At 44.5% G+C, this 16044-nt stretch overlaps 1 protein-coding gene across 1 annotated transcript in view; it reads right to left on the bottom strand.

The window, feature by feature from the left end:
• SNX30 (sorting nexin family member 30) overlaps positions 1-15726 on the bottom strand; it is a 51008-nt gene extending 35282 nt beyond the window's left edge. The window contains exon 1 of the mRNA XM_083353779.1: positions 15089-15726. Coding sequence (XP_083209905.1) covers positions 15089-15262 — 174 coding nt within the window. The 5' untranslated portion in view covers positions 15263-15726. The remainder of the gene's footprint in view (positions 1-15088) is intronic.
• Between the last annotated feature and the right edge of the window lie 318 nt (positions 15727-16044).

Below are 16044 nucleotides of genomic sequence, written 5' to 3'. Positions count from 1 at the left end.
TATCTTTGCCATGAAAACCCTATGGACAGTACCAAAAGGCAAAACGATATGACGCTGGAAGATGAGCCCCTCAGGTCGGAAGGCGTCCAATATGCTACTGGGGAAGAGCAGAGGGCTAGTACTAGTAGCGCCAGAAAGAATGAAGCGACTGGGCCAAAGCCGAAAGGACGCTCAGCTGTGGATATGTCTGGTGGTGAAAGGAAAGTCCGATGCTGTAAAGATTTTTTCTCCATAGGAACCTGGAATGTAAGATCCATGAATCAAGGCAAGCTGGACGTGGTCAAACAAGAGATGACAAGACTGAACATCGACATCTTAGGTATCAGCGAACTAAAATGGACAGGAATGGGTGAATTTAATTCAGATGATCATCAGGTATACTACTGCGGGCAAGAATCCCTCAGAAGAAATGGAGTAGCCTTCATAGTCAATAAAAGAGTAGGAAAAGCAATACTGGGATACAATCCTCAAAATGACAGAATGATCTCAGTTCGAATCCAAGGCAAACCATTCAATATCACAGTAGTCCAAGTCTATGCCCCAACCACCGGTGCTGAAGAGGATGAAATTGACCAGTTCTATGAAGCCCTACAGCACCTTATAGAACTAACACCAAAAAATGATGTCCTTATCATCATGGGGGATTGGAATGCTAAAGTAGGAAGCCAAAAGATAACCGGAATAACAGGCAAGTTTGGCCTTGGAGTACAAAATGAAGCAGGGCACAGGCTGATAGAATTTTGTCAAGAGAATACGATGGTCATAGCAAACACTCTTTTCCAACAACCCAAGAGACGGCTCTACACATGGACATCACCAGACGGTCAACACAGAAATCAGATTGACTATATGCTCTGCAGCCAAAGATGGAGAAGCTCTATACAGTCAGTAAAAACAAGACCAGGAGCTGACTGTGGCTCAGACCATGAGCTTCTTGTTGCAAAGTTTAGGCTTAAACTGAAGAAAGTAGGGAAAAGCACTAGGCCAGTCAGGTATGAATTAAATCATATCCCTGTTGAATATACAGTAGAGGTGACAAATAGATTTAAGGAATTAGATCTGATAGACAGGGTGCCTGAAGAACTATGGACAGAGGTTCGCAACATTGTACAAGAGGTAGCAACCAAAACCATCCCAAAGAAAAAGAAATGCAAGAAAGCAAAATGGCTGTCTGAGGAAGCTTTGCAAATAGCTGAGGAAAGGAGGGAAGCAAAAGGCAAGGGAGAAAAAGAAAGATATGCCCAATTGAATGCAGAATTCCAGAGAATAGCTAGAAGAGATAAGAATGCCTTCTTAAATGAACAGTGCAAAGAAATAGAAGAAAACAATAGAATAGGGAGGACCAGAGATCTTTTCAAGAAAATTGGAGAGATGAAGGGAACGTTCAATGCAAAAATGGGCATGATAAAGGACCAAAATGGCAGGGACCTAACAGAGGCAGAAGAGATTAAGAAGAGATGGCAAAATTACACAGAAGAACTATACAAGAATGAGCTTAACGTCCCTGATAATCACAATGAGGTGGTCACTGACCTCGAGCCAGACATCCTAGAATGTGAAGTGAAGTGGGCCTTAGAAAAGCTGAGCAACCATAAAGCTAGTGGAGGTGACAGTATTCCAGCTGAGCTATTCAAAATCTTAAAAGACGATGCAGTAAAAGTGCTACACTCAATTTGCCAGCAAATTTGGAAAACTCAACAGTGGCCACAGGATTGGAAAAGATCAGTTTACATTCCAATTCCAAAGAAAGGCAGTGCCAAAGAATGTTCAAACTATCGCACCATTGCACTCATTTCTCATGCTAGTAAAGTTATGCTTAAAATCCTACAAGCTAGACTCCAGCAGTATGTGGATCGAGAACTACCAGAAGTACAGGCAGGATTTCGAAGAGGCAGAGGAACTAGAGATCAAATAGCCAACATACGCTGGATCATGGAGAAAGCTAGAGAGTTCCAGAAAAACATCTACTTCTGCTTCATTGACTATGCTAAAGCCTTTGATTGTGTGGATCATAACAAACTCTGGCAAGTTCTTAAAGAGATGGGAGTACCAGAACATCTTATTTGTCTCTTGAGAAACCTATATGCGGGCCAAGAAGCAACAGTGAGAACTAGACACGGAACCACTGATTGGTTCCAAATTGGGAAAGGTGTCCGGCAAGGCTGTATACTGTCGCCTTGCCTATTTAACTTATATGCAGAGCACATCATGAGAAAGGCAGGGCTAGAGGAGTCAAAAGTTGGAATTAAGATTGCTGGAAGAAATATCAACAACCTAAGATATGCAGATGATACCACTCTAATGGCAGAAAGTGAAGAGGAACTGAAGAGTCTCTTGTTGCGAGTGAAGAAGGAGAGTGCAAAAGTTGGGTTGAAACTAAACATTAAGAAAACCAAGATCATGGCATCCGGCCCTCTCAATTCCTGGCAAATAGATGGGGAAGAAATGGAGGTAGTGACAGATTTTATTTTCCTGGGCTCCACGATCACTGCAGATGGGGACTGTAGTCAAGAAATTAAAAGACGCTTGCTCCTTGGGAGGAAAGCCATGGCAAATCTAGACAGCACACTAAAAAGCAGAGACATCACCCTGTCAACAAAAGTGCGTATAGTCAAGGCTATGGTCTTCCCAGTTGCAATGTATGGCAGTGAAAGTTGGACCATAAGAAAGGCTGAGCGCAAAAGAATTGAGGCCTTTGAACTCTGGTGTTGGAGAAGACTCCTGCGAGTCCCTTGGACTGCAAGGCGATCAAACCGGTCAGTCCTAGAGGAGATCAACCCTGACTGCTCTTTAGAAGGCCAGATCCTGAAGCTAAAACTCAAATACTTTGGCCACCTAATGAGGAGGAAGGACTCACTGGAGAAGAGCCTAATGCTGGGAAAGATTGAGGGCAATAGAAGAAGGGGACGACAGAGAATGAGGTGGCTGGATGGAGTCACTGAAGCAGTAGGCGTGAGCTTAAATGGACTCCAGAAGATGGTAGAGGACAGGAAAGCCTGGAGGAACATTGTCCATAGGGTCGCGATGGGTCGGACACGACTTCGCAACTAACAACAACAACAAATAATAATCTTTAGTTCCAAAGTGAAGATAAATTTATACACTTCCATGCGGTACCATTTTCACTGTTCTACCATACTTTGTCGAGAAGTTATGAGACATCATGATCATTAGACACCTCTCTCCCTTGTAGGCAAATATATTTATTTATTGTGAAATATATTTATTGTGAAATATCTTGAAAACCTTAGCCAACCAGCACCTTGAATACCTGTTTTCTGATTCACCTAATCAAAATATGTAAGAATTAGCACATTTTATCTTGGAGGTCAATAATTTCCCAAAATTTGTAGACCAGTGTTGTTGGGGTCAATATGCTGACTCTGTAAACTGCTTTGAAAGGGCTGTAAAGCACTATGAAGCTGTATATAAGTCTAAGTGCTAGTGCTGTTGCTACTTAAAGAATAAATGTTAGTGTGCTATGAAAGAAACCACCAATTTCACTCTTGACATACACATCTTTACAAAGAATGTCCCAAAAATCATGAATGACTGATTGGCTTCTGCATTTAAGCAACCAGAATACTTTTGGCATCGCAATTCCCAAAATTATGTTCAGGTTTCAGCTTCCCATCACATTTGAATTGCAACTACAAATACGCTTGTTTTTATGTAACTCCTGCCCGCATTCTCCAGTATCTTTTCCCCAAAATACACATGGACTTTTTTTTCTGGCTCATTTCTACATTATATAAATTACCAGAGAGGTTATTTGGTTTGTTGAACAATGTAGCTCACTTCTCAAGAAACAGCAGAAACTATGAGGCAATGCAAATCTTCTTTGGAATAGGGACCTTTCATTAATAAGAAAGATTGCGATGCCACGTCAATTTCCTGCATCATTCCATTTAATCAGTGTGACACGTTCTGTTACTATACAACGTCTAGCATCTTTCTGCTTGGAATATTGTACAGCATTTCTTATACACCAAGAAACATCTCAACCATAAATATGAGATGGTCTTTACGTGCACATCTAACTTCAGGCTTTATGCTAAGTAACTCCTGTTAGAATGTACTATCAAAGGGCAGTTTCCTCTAGGTGGATTCTGTCTTCAAGCAGAATGCCATATATGCACCAGATGCGAACACCCCTTCCCCAGCTTGGTAATGCATCCAAGAAAATGACGCTTGCCACGTTCATGGAAAAGAACCCAGCTTTCTTTTCCTCCACCAAAGTGGAAAAGAGCAGTGCCATTTTTCCACTTCAGGCCAAAATCAACCTCTGTAGCCACTCCTTTCTCTTCTGCAAGGAGGATATCCAGAGAAAATCCCAGCAGTACCTTGCAGCAATCCTTGAAAAAGTTCAGTGGGAAATTAGATCAAGTCTCCTTTTTCCTCAAAGAGGATGGGAAAGAACAAAAGAGGGGTAATAACCTTCTCTCTGAGTGACATTTTAAGAACGTATGGTAATGAATTTCCAAGCACCACATTCCTGTCTAAAGTCCTATTTCTTCAAGTGTTATTTCATAACGTTGCTAATTCTGTGCCAGCGCTACAGATATACAAATAAACCACTGGGCAACAACCCTATGCAAAGCTGAATGCTTCTATGACTGACGCAGATGTCAAAGGTGATATGCCACATTTAGAGTGACACACCAGCATTCATCAACACCTGACAATGTCTATTCTCCCCGAGTTACCCTCCAAAATGAACAAAAACACCAAAAATACATGACCCTGCACCCAAGCAGAGCTTAAAAATGGATTTTCGCCATCTGCATCAGCATGTGATTCTGTCCTCTTCAGGACTGTGAATGATGGCGACACGAAAGGGTACCTTCGAAAATGTGATAGGAATGTGCCAACCACACAGTTCAGTTGTCTTCCAAATGCTGCACAACAGGGTGATGGTTTGCACTCATTTTCAGTGTGCAAGAGCACTGGATATCTACAAGCACAGCCTCCAAAATAAGTGCCTGAGAGGTTTGTTGAATTATAAGTGACTACCTAAAGCAGACATGTCAAACACAAGGCCCAGGGGCCAGATCCGGCCCGCGAAGTGGTTTCATGCGGCCCGCGAAGCCATCCTGGAAACAGTGAGGGAACGGCCCCCACTGCCTTGGCCCTGGCCCAGGGACCCTCCTTCTGCCAGAGACTCTCAGATCTGTCCCACTCCTGCCCAGGCCTCCATAGGCACCCTTGATGCGAACGATGTAGAGCTGGCCACGCCCACCCAGTAGGCCATACGCATTCTAGCCACGCCCACCCAGTAGGCCACACCCACCCAGGCCATACCCACCCGGCCCCCTGAGGGCAACCACAATGCTGATGCAGCCCTCAATGAAATTGAGTTTGACACCCCTGACCTAAAGAGTTGTTTCTCTTTTGTTCAGGAGGAGGGGTGGGTGACACACCAGCAGAGTCAAGTTAGACGTTTTCTGAATCGTTGACACCCAGAACCCAAAAGGTTCGCCAACGCTATTTGGTTTTGCTTAACCTTTCATTATGCTTTAACACCCAATGACTAAAGAGCCCAATTAATCCGCCGCCGTCTTCCTAAAACAGAAAGACTGCACGCAACTAAAAACCACAGCTGCTAAATAAAACCTCACCAAAAGCTACAACTTAGCCAAATATCGTCTTGACGGAGGTGTTATTTGTCGGAGAAGCAGAAGTTGACAACTCTGAGAGAAAGAGGACATCCCAACACGGTAGTTGCAAATGATCCTGAGTCACTGGAGGAAGGAATAGCATCACAAACTTCCTCTTTTCACATCTCTGCAACAGGGCTTATGCTAAATGAACATTTGCCAATCTGGACAGATTTTTATGTCCACGTTGCAGCACATCTTGTGTGTCAATTATCGTACCGTACAACTTATTGAAATTGTGCAAGCTTTCAATTTTCCTCAAGACTGTATCAGCTTGAGAAATATCCAAGACATGTACACTTCCATACATCCCGGCATGAGCAAAATATTCTTCTGTTCTATATTGGCATTTGATTATGGGTTTTCTAAATTTGAACCCCTGCTGCTGCATTGGCCCAGCAATATCCAAAGGTAAAGACATCAAGTTGTCTAGCTCAGGGCTTTTCAACCAGTGGTACGGGTACCACCTGTGGTACATTGGCACCAGGCAGGTGGTAGGGGACCATCCTAGAAAAGTGGTAGCGGGGGAGGCTGCAGCTGCGGAGCTGCAGGGCTGTCAGGGCTCAGCAGAAGTGCCAGGATCAGCGCCAGGCTCCAACTGGAGCTCAGCGCTGATCCTGGCACTTCTGCTGAGCCCAGAAGAAGCACCAATCAGCTGGAATGTTGCAGCATCTCCAGGGTCTTGTGATTTACATTCAGATGCTTGCCAACTGATCATATTTATGACAATCAGTGTCCCAGGGTCATGTGAAGTGACCAAAACCTGCTGCAACCAGCCAGCAGAGGGGGGGGGGAAATAAAAACCAAACACCCCCCCCCAATCCACAACAGAAATGCTCACAACAATGAAAACCTCGGACAGAAGGAAGAGTGCCGCCGAGTGGGCAGGCAGGTGTCTTGCTTGGCTGTGGCTTGGCAGGCACTTTTTTCAGTGCCATTGTAACTTCGAACAGTCACTAAGCGAACTGTTGTAAGTTGAGGACTAACTGTACTTCATCACTTTTTTCCTTTTTTTGTCAAGTTTTTGACACCTTGCTAGGCAACTGGTGGTACTCAGATATCCTAAAAGTGATACAATGGGTGAAAAGGTTGAAAAGCCCTGGTCTAGCTTAATGTCTAGTTTAATGAAGAGAAGGAGTAGGGGGGACATGATAGCAGTGTTCCAATATCTCAGGGGCTGCCCCAAAGAAGAGGGACTCAAGCTATTCTCCAAAGTGCCTGAAGGCAGGACAAGAAGCAACGGATGGAAAGTAACCAAGGAGAAAAGCAACCTAGAACTAAGGAGAAACTTCCTGAGAGTTAGAACAGTTAACCAGTGGAACAACCTGCCTCCAGAAGTGGTGAATGCTCCAACACTGGAAGTTTTTAAGAAGAGACTGGACAGCCATTTGTCTGAAATGGTATAGGGTTTCCTGCCTGAGCAGGGGGTTGGACTAGACGACCTCCAAGGTCCCTTCCAACTTTATTATTAAGTTTAAGCTTGACTTCTGATAACTACATAGGTATAACCATGCAGTTTTCTTGGCAACCATGTTTCCCCACTGCCTTCCTTTCCAATATTTTTCAACTTTCCAGTCTATCCTCAGCCTTAGAATTCCCGAGTTCAACCTTCCTTCATTTCTGAACCTAGACAAGATTTAAAAGGTGCTAAAAACCAGTAGCTGTAAGAAAGAAGCTGAAAGATTTCAGTCCTCATGTAGTTATTTCTACTCTTTTCAATCGGGAGGGACTGAAAAAAATTCAACATTCTTCAATGTACAACTACAGAGGATAAGAATAATTGTAGCTTCCATGTTATCCTGTGACACCTAATACTTAGCTAAAGCATTGACGTATTATCACTGCTTTGATTCTTTCAAGGTCCCTTTTCCAAAATTAGCTGTAAATGAAAGCCTGTAATCACCTAAACCAACACTCATTGTAGAGGGAGGGGAAAAAATCATTTAAGTTAAATCCCTGTTGGCTTAAAATATATAGATTTATCTCCGGACAGTATCCAGCATCAGACTGCAGTTACTGTAATTAACTTTCTCCATATTGATATTGGCTAAAAAAGGATAAAGCAACCTACATTATTAGACTGTAAAAGCCAAGTAGTATTGATGTTTACTCTGGCAGCAGATGAGCTATAGTTCTTCACAACTTACTCTTGGTAAGTATACTCCCTATGGGAGGCAGGCCGATTCAGTAGAATCTGTAAACTAACAAAAAAATAATAATAATAAAAATCAAGCATTCCCTTATTCAACCTATTTATTTTATTTTATTTTTATTTTATTGCATTTATATACCGCCCTTTCCCTGAGGACTCAGGGCGGTTTACAGGGAGTTAAAAATCAACCATACAAGAGTTAAAAAAACCAACCCTGTACAATTAAAACCCCCAATTAAAATAAATATCTCCTCAGCCTGGGCCCGAGAGCTCAAAGAGCCAGGTCTTCAGGCCCCGGCGGAATGATCGGAGGTCGGGGGCAGTCCTCAGCTCTACTGGCAGCTGGTTCCAGAGGGCAGGCGCCCCCACTGAGAAGGCCCTATCCCTGGGTGTCACCCGCCGGCAATCTCTTACCGGCGGGACCCTGAGCAGACCCTCCCTGTGGGAGCGCACTGGGCGAAGGGCACTTGATGCCGGCAGGTAGGTTTAGCAACCTACCTAAATAGGACCTAGATAGGACCTCACAGGATTCCGCTGTTAAAGTAGTGAAGTTTGCCAACAATACAAGGGTCATCGGCCCTATTCAAGATGGTGAGTTCTCCATGTAGACGCGAGGTTGAACAATTTGCCCTGTGATGCAGCTGTTAACAACCTAGAGCCGAATATGTTTAAATCCGTAGAGAAGAGAGTGGATCTTAGGAGAAGACCTTCCATTTTACCACCACTTACCATATTTGACAGTACGGGTAGTCCTCGACTTACAACAGTTCTTTTAGCGGACATTCAGTCATAATGGCACTGAAAAAAGTGACTTATGACCATTTTTCATACTTTACGACTGCTGCGGCATACCCGGGGTCATGTGATCAAAATCCAGATGCTTGGCGACTGACTCATATTTATGATAAAACCCGATTTGGTTATCGTTACTAACTTCACAACTGCAGTGATTCACTTGGCAAGAAAATGGGGCAAAATTCACTTAACAAATATCTCGCTTAGCCACATAAATTTTGGGCTCAATTGTGGTCATAAGTCGAGGACTACCTGTACAGTGTCAGCCATAGAAGCCTTCAAATTTGGGGGTTCTATAATCCCCCAGGACTTGAAATGGACACTTAACGTTAGAGCCATCATTAAAAATGATGTTCTGTGTGTCAATCAGGAAATTCAGACTGCTCCAGGAGCTATTGATACTGTTTTACAGAGGATTTATTGACCTTGTCATATGTACTTTCTGTAACTGTTTGGTTTGATATAGCAACCAAATATGACAAGAACAAACTCAAACAGATGGTTAAGACTGCAGAAAGAATCATTGCAACCAACCTGCCTTCCATCTGTATATTGCGACGGGCAGAAGGAGGGCTGAAGTGATTTCTACACATCCCTCACATCCTGGACGTAAACTGTTACAAACTCCCCTCGGAATGGCACCACAGGGCATCGCAGGCAAAAACAATTAGACACAGGGACATTTTTTCCCCTCACTCTCCAGAACACCTAATTCTCACAGTGCTACCGTATCTGATGTCTATGTGTATTTACCCAAGTAGTATGGCTATAGTATTATTTATCCTTATTATCCTTCTTACTCCCCCCTCCTACTGGTATTATTATTATGATTATCATTATTCTGTTACTTGGCGTGTACACTGAGAGCTTCTGTATTAGAGACAAATTCCTTGTGTGTCTAACCACACTTGGGCCAAATAAAGTATTCTATTCCTATTCTAACCCTACCCCTATTCTATCCCTATCCCTATTTTATTCCTATTCCTAGTCCTCACCCTTACTCCTATCCCATTCCATTCTACACTGAAGACCTGGCTCTTTGAGCTTTCTGGCCTGGACTGAGAGTATTAACTGGGGTTTCAATTGTACTTTAATTGGGGTTTTTATTTCAAGGTTAATGTAATCATTTTAATTGTTTTTAATTTTTGTAATTGCTGTATTGTTTTTTAAAAAACCTTGTGAACTGCCCTGAGTCCTACGGGAGAAGGGTGGTATATAAGTCTAATAAAATAAAAATAAATAAAAATAAATACACTAGGGAAGTCTGATCTAAATTCTTGGAATTCTAACATCTAAACAAAGGATGAGGAATTTTATGAATCTGTGAACCTCCAGTACAGCATTAAGAATCTCTTAATGTTGGTTGGAGCTACCAGGTACTAGTTTGGCATTGAGCCACAAGTTTCTCACTCTTGTCTTACAACATCACAGGTGGTCCTCACTTAACCAATTATCTCATTTAGCAATTATTCAGAATTATGACAGTCTAAATAAAAATAGCTTCACTACCAATCCTAGCTTACAACAAGCAGAGGTACCGGAGGATGCTAAAGTAAACTCTCAAGATGCAGTCACATATTTTGCCTAACAACTGAATGATAAATGACACTAAGTCTGTCACAATCGTGATTTTCCACTTAGCGATCGCAACACTTAGTGATGGAGCTGTTGGTCTCACTTATGGTTGCTAAGCAAGAACTGCTTACATAGGGAAATTCCTGAGGGCAGTTGAAGACACCATCCCCTCCAATCTCCATGGTTGTTGTTTTGACACACAAGGGACCAACATCAAAGGCAGACATCAACAGCAGCAAAGCAAGGAACACTCTTTGCAAAAGCTTGGAATTTGGTGTCTCTGGGAAAAAGCTCCAAATATACTTTTAACGTCTCAGATGCATGCACATTAAATTGTTGGCACAGGAAAAGTTAGGATGGGTAGAGTGCCTTATTCCTACAATGTCTGTCTACTAGACATTTTGTGACAGTTGATCTTCTCTATAACAAAGGACCACCAAATGCCTGGAATTATATTTATGTCTTGTTTGAAGACTTTATGAGAATTTAGGACACTGTCTGCTAAGCCTAGATTATTCTATTAATTAAAATTCAAGACACAAGATCATATGAATACATCATGCTGCTTCTTCCATCTCAGGAAAGAAATAATTTTCTTACATCTGATCTATATACTGCAATATTATCTAAATAGAATGAGAAGAACATAGCCCCCTGAGACAATAAGACTACAAGTAGTCCTTGAATGGATGAATTGGAACTAGAATTTTGGTCACTAAGCAATATTTTGCTGCTTTTGTGTTAATTTGATTGGTGGAACAGTGGGCTAATGCCTCCTTAAGTAACACCAGCTGCCTGCAATTAGTGCAGGTTCGCATCCCACCAGGCTCAAGGTTGACTCAGCCTTCCATCCTTCCGAGGTAGGTAAAATGAGGACCCAGATTGTTGGGGGCAATTAAGCTGACTTTGTAATAATGCCGCTTGGGGTGTGTGTGAAAGCCCTAATAAGCAGGCATATATATAGAATGAAGGCTGCTGCTAAGCTTGTAAGCCGCCCTGAGTCTTCGGAGAAGGGCGGGATATAAATGGAATTAAAATTAAAATAAAAATAAATATATTCCTTAAGTAAGTCATCATGTGATCAGACCTGATTTTATCATTTTTACCATGGTTGTTAAGTGAATCGCACGATTAAGTGAATCACACTATCATCATGCAATCCAGCTTTCCCCACTAACTTTGCTGGGAAAGTTGCAAACCATGATCACATGAACAAAGGATGCTGCAACCGTATGTAAATACAAGTCAGTTGCCCAGCACCAGAATTGTGATCATATGACCATGGGAAGTGGCACGATGGTTGCAACTTCAAGGACAGACGACAAGTTCCTTTTTTCATCACTTCAAACCATCATTAAAACGAATGGTCAAAACTCCAGGACTACTTGTATAATGGCATACTGTGTAGGTTATACTGAACAAATGCCGCTTGAAAAGAGAACTTTGAACTATGGCCCTTGATAGCAACACTACACACTTGTCGTTTCCAGCTGTGTTAATCCAGACCATTTGGAAGACAAGACAGATGGAGAAAGTCTTTTGCCAGGAATAAGAGGCTTGGTACACTAATTCCTAGCAAAGGTTGCAAAGCAGGCTCTTGAAGCATGACTAATTCTGTCACCACAACAGCAAAATGAATGCAAACCTGTTGCCTGTTCACATGCCAAACTTATTTGATACCTCAGCAAAAACCATGTAGAATTGTTAACATTATAAGGCATCTGCTCTGTGATTACTGTAATTATCTTGTCTGTACAATAACCTCAATTAATAATTTAAGGCCTGAATGTGCACTAAAAGATGCACCCATTTGGAAAGGATCTTCTCTTTAATTGAGGTTTCCAAATTGTAAAACAACACAAAACAAAGCCATTTCTTATTTCATTCGTTACAGTCACTAATGTTGCAGCATTAGTTTATCAATCCATATATGATCCCTACTGACAATACTAAGCTCATTCATTCATTAGCTGTTTGGCTGGTTACATGTTGGAGTCTGATTTTATTTTATTACGGCCGGCCTGGTTTAAATTAATGGCTTATGTATAGCATTGCAGATTTGTTTATTATGCTGGAAAATATAAGCTGTTTTCTTCTTATCCCCAACTTTGTGAGACTGAAATGTTGATCAACGGCTTGGAAATACTTGTAATAAATACAACAATCAATACAGGTACCATTTCTCAGGAAACAGCCATTAACTGTGAAAATTAGGTCAAGGAAGTTTGCCACAATATCATACATATTCTTAAAGTTGGCAGGAGATGAACCAGAAAAGGAATGATGCTATATCTCAGCCGAACTATAATATTACTTGTTGCAGGCATCATGCTCCACAGGCAATCTACAAAGAAGTAATATCTGTTGCCAAATGATTTCAGATCAGCTCCGATAAAGAAAGGAGCGTGACTCGCAAAACATCAGCCTATATTGTCTCGTAGTACATAATCGAAGACCTAGTTATCCCAGAAGGCTGGGGACCCCAGGGGATGGTTGAACTCATGAGCTAGCACCACTGTTATTAACATCCTTCCATCTATTATTCTATCTTGTTCAGTTGTTTTTATAGTTACATAATTATTTTGAAAAAAATAAAATAGATTTATGTAACTGTTTATATATTTGTTTTACTGGACTTTTGTACACTGCCCAGAGTCACTGTCTGCGAGATGGGTAGTCATATAAATGTGAATAAAATAAACCAACCATGGTTTAAAAGCTGCAGGAGGTCAGTCCACATAACGCACTGAACCAAAGACAAATAAAATACACTACTTGATTTAGTGCAATGCTGTTTGTGCCTTGTCGAACATTTTAGGTCAAGCTATTCACAAGCTATTACTGCAGTCTACCAATGGGGCACAGGAAAAAAAAGGCAGACATGGTTATCTTTACAGCCTTCTCTAGGCAACCCTGGGAACGAGAAGCGGATTACTATTCACAGCCACTCCTGTTAAATCTGCTTGCCCTGTTTTGACAAAGATGCAGTGACATCATCCTCACATGGACTTTTTCACTGATGAGCGCGCTCAGGCAACCAGCTGAGTAGCAGCTGCGTCTGCAAGGAGCAATTACTCTGCTGGTTCCCCCTCAGTGGGAGAGGGCTAGTAAGGGGAACAGCGCTTATTCTTTATTCTCTCACCATCGGTTGGTGGTGGTCAGCCCAATCCTTCCTGTTCTGTTACGCAAAGAGAAGGTTTAACAGAAAGGTGCAGGGGAACAGCCGCAGACAATGGCAACAGGTTGATTGTTCCCTCACAACTCCTCAGTGAAAGAAGCACAGAAGTACTGAATGTTCAGGCAAAGGAAGGAGGCGGCCTGGCACAAAGATCCAATTCTCCTTGTAGCACACGGAGAAAGGTATGAGCAGCTACTGCCAGGGCTTTTTTCCTCATAGAACGCTCAGAACGGAGTTCCGGCACCTTTTTTGAATGGAACCTTGTAGGCTAGGCAAGGCGGGTTGTATGACACGTGTGAGTTCTGGCACCTTTTTCTTTTACAAAAAAAAAAGCACTGGCTACTACCTTCATCTGACTGCAGTTTCCTGCAGTGGAAGAGAAGCTTAGATTAAGGGGGAGGAGGAGAGGGGAGGGAGATTGCTCCCTTCTTTTCTCCAGGCTCTATTTTTGGTTGTTTTACCTTTCCTCTGCTAATTTGTACCCTTTCCTTCAAAGATAAAGTGTGTCAAGCATCTACCAGGGGTAGGCAAGCTTGGCTCTTTTATGACTGGTGGACTTCAACTCCCAGAATTCCTGAGCCAGCATAGCATAGCATAGCATAGCTGGCTCAGGAATTCTGGGAGTTGAAGTCCACCAGTCATAAAAGAGCCAAGGTTGCCTACCCCTGAACTATACAATTACACTTCTCCTTCAAGCTATTAGAGGGGGAGGGAAGGGAACTAGCCTTGAAAACAAGAGAGGCAACTCAAGAGGAATACAAGCCACTAATTTTACGCCACCCTTTGAAGGATGACCAAAACCGGCTCTTTTTTTTTTTTAAAAAAAGGCCCCGACACAGAGGTCGCTTCGCCACAGGCTGGCAGATTACAACACGCTACTCCACGTCTTAGGGCAGGGGTAGGCAACCTCGGCTCTTTTATGACTCACGGACTTCAACTCCCAGAATTCCTGAGCCAGCTTGGCTGGCTCAGGAATTCTGGGAGTTGAAGTCCGTGAGTCATAAAAGAGCCGAGGTTGCCTAACCCCTGTCTTAGGGAGACCAGGGCAAAACCTGAACTACTAGGGAGAAACGGAGGAGCTCTCTGCACCGACCCTCCCCCCTCCTCCTCCTCCCCCTCCCCAACCTTCGCGACTCCCACGACGCGTGTCAAATAAAGAGCCCCGAGCTTCGACAAGCTCGACCAGCGCGCGCACCCGCCGCTTTCCGCGGGACCCCTTGGGGTCTTCAAACTTGGCCCTTTTATGACTCGTGGACTTCAACTTCCAGAATTCCTCAGCCAGCGTGCCTGTCTGAGGAATTCTGGGAGTTGAAGTCCACAAGTCATAAAAAGCTACCCGGATCTGACCCGCAACTCGCGCTCCTCCTCACTCGACCGAGAGAGGCTGCCTGCCACGAGGAGGACGAGACCAGCTGGCTCTTTTTCTCTCTCTCTCTCTCTCCCCCGAGAGCTGGATTCCCACCATTTTGGCTCAAGGGACAAGTAACTAAAGGCCTCCTTACACACACACACACACACACACACACACACACACACACACTCTCTCTTCTTTCCTTTCCCCTTCAATGTTTTGCGTCTCCGGGAGCTCCTCGCCGTCACAAAAACAAGGCAACCGCAACCCGGCCGTGCAGTGCCTCTCCTCCTTCGCGAGCTCCTTGCCGCGCCTTCCCCGCCGTAGCCCACCCAGTCCCGGAGGCCTCTTTCGGAGAAAGGCGCTCTTGGCCCGCTTACCTTGTCGGCGACGCTGCGAAGCAGTTGCAAATCCGGGCTGGGCGTCAGTTCCAGGCTGAGCTCCTCGCTGCTGGAGGCGACGGCCAGCGGGTGCGGGATGTCCTGCAGGGATTTGGGTCCAGACGAAGGGAGCGCCTTGGGAGTCCCCGCCCCGCCGTCCCCGGCTCCAGACATGGTGGAGGCGGAGCAGGGGGACAACGGAAGCCTCCCCAAGCCGCCGCCGCTTAGAGGCCGCTTTGGGCTCAGCCGGAGCCGCGGCTTCTTGGAAAGCCGCCTCCGCTTTTGGCGCCAGTCGGCAGGGAGAAAGCGGAGAAGAGAACGCCGGCAGAGCTCCGCCGGCCGCGGCTGCGGCTTTGCAAGCTGTAACGCCGCCGCCGCCGCAGGCAACAGGACTCCCCCCCCCGCCTCCCCTCACTTGCTGAGCGAAGTCGCGGAAGATACAACGTAGAGGCGGCGGCGGCGGAGGCCCCCAGAGCAATTTCAGCCGGGGAGACTCCGCCCTCGGCTGAGAGCGGGCGGCCCTAGGCGGAGGGGAATGTGCCGCAGCTGCTTGCCCCTCCGACGCGGGCTGCCGCCTCCCTTCCCGACGCTCTGAGGGAAAGAAGCTTCACAAAGGCGCCCCGACCCCTCCGCGGCTCGTCCTGGGACTGTTTGGAGGCATTCTCTTCCGGCATGCCTGGGACTTGCAAGACTGCCTTTAGACCAGGGGTAGGCAACCTTGGCTCTTTTATGACTCGTGGACTTCAACTCCCAGAATTCCTGAGCCAGCCATGCTGGCTCAGGAATTCTGGGAGTTGAAGTCCACGAGTCATAAAAGAGCCAAGGTTGCCTACCCTTGCTTTAGACCAGGGGTGTCAAACTCAATTTCACTGAGGGCCGCATCAGTATTGCGGTTGCCCTCAGGGGGCCGGGTGGCTATGGCCTGGGTGGGCGTGGCCTACTGGGTGGGTGTGGCT

This window comes from Vipera ursinii, assembly GCF_947247035.1.
Source record: "Vipera ursinii genome assembly, chromosome: 2".
NCBI lineage: Eukaryota > Metazoa > Chordata > Lepidosauria > Squamata > Viperidae > Vipera > Vipera ursinii.
The sequence above is the reverse complement of the archived record's forward strand: the minus strand, read 5'-3'. Positions and strand labels throughout refer to the sequence as shown.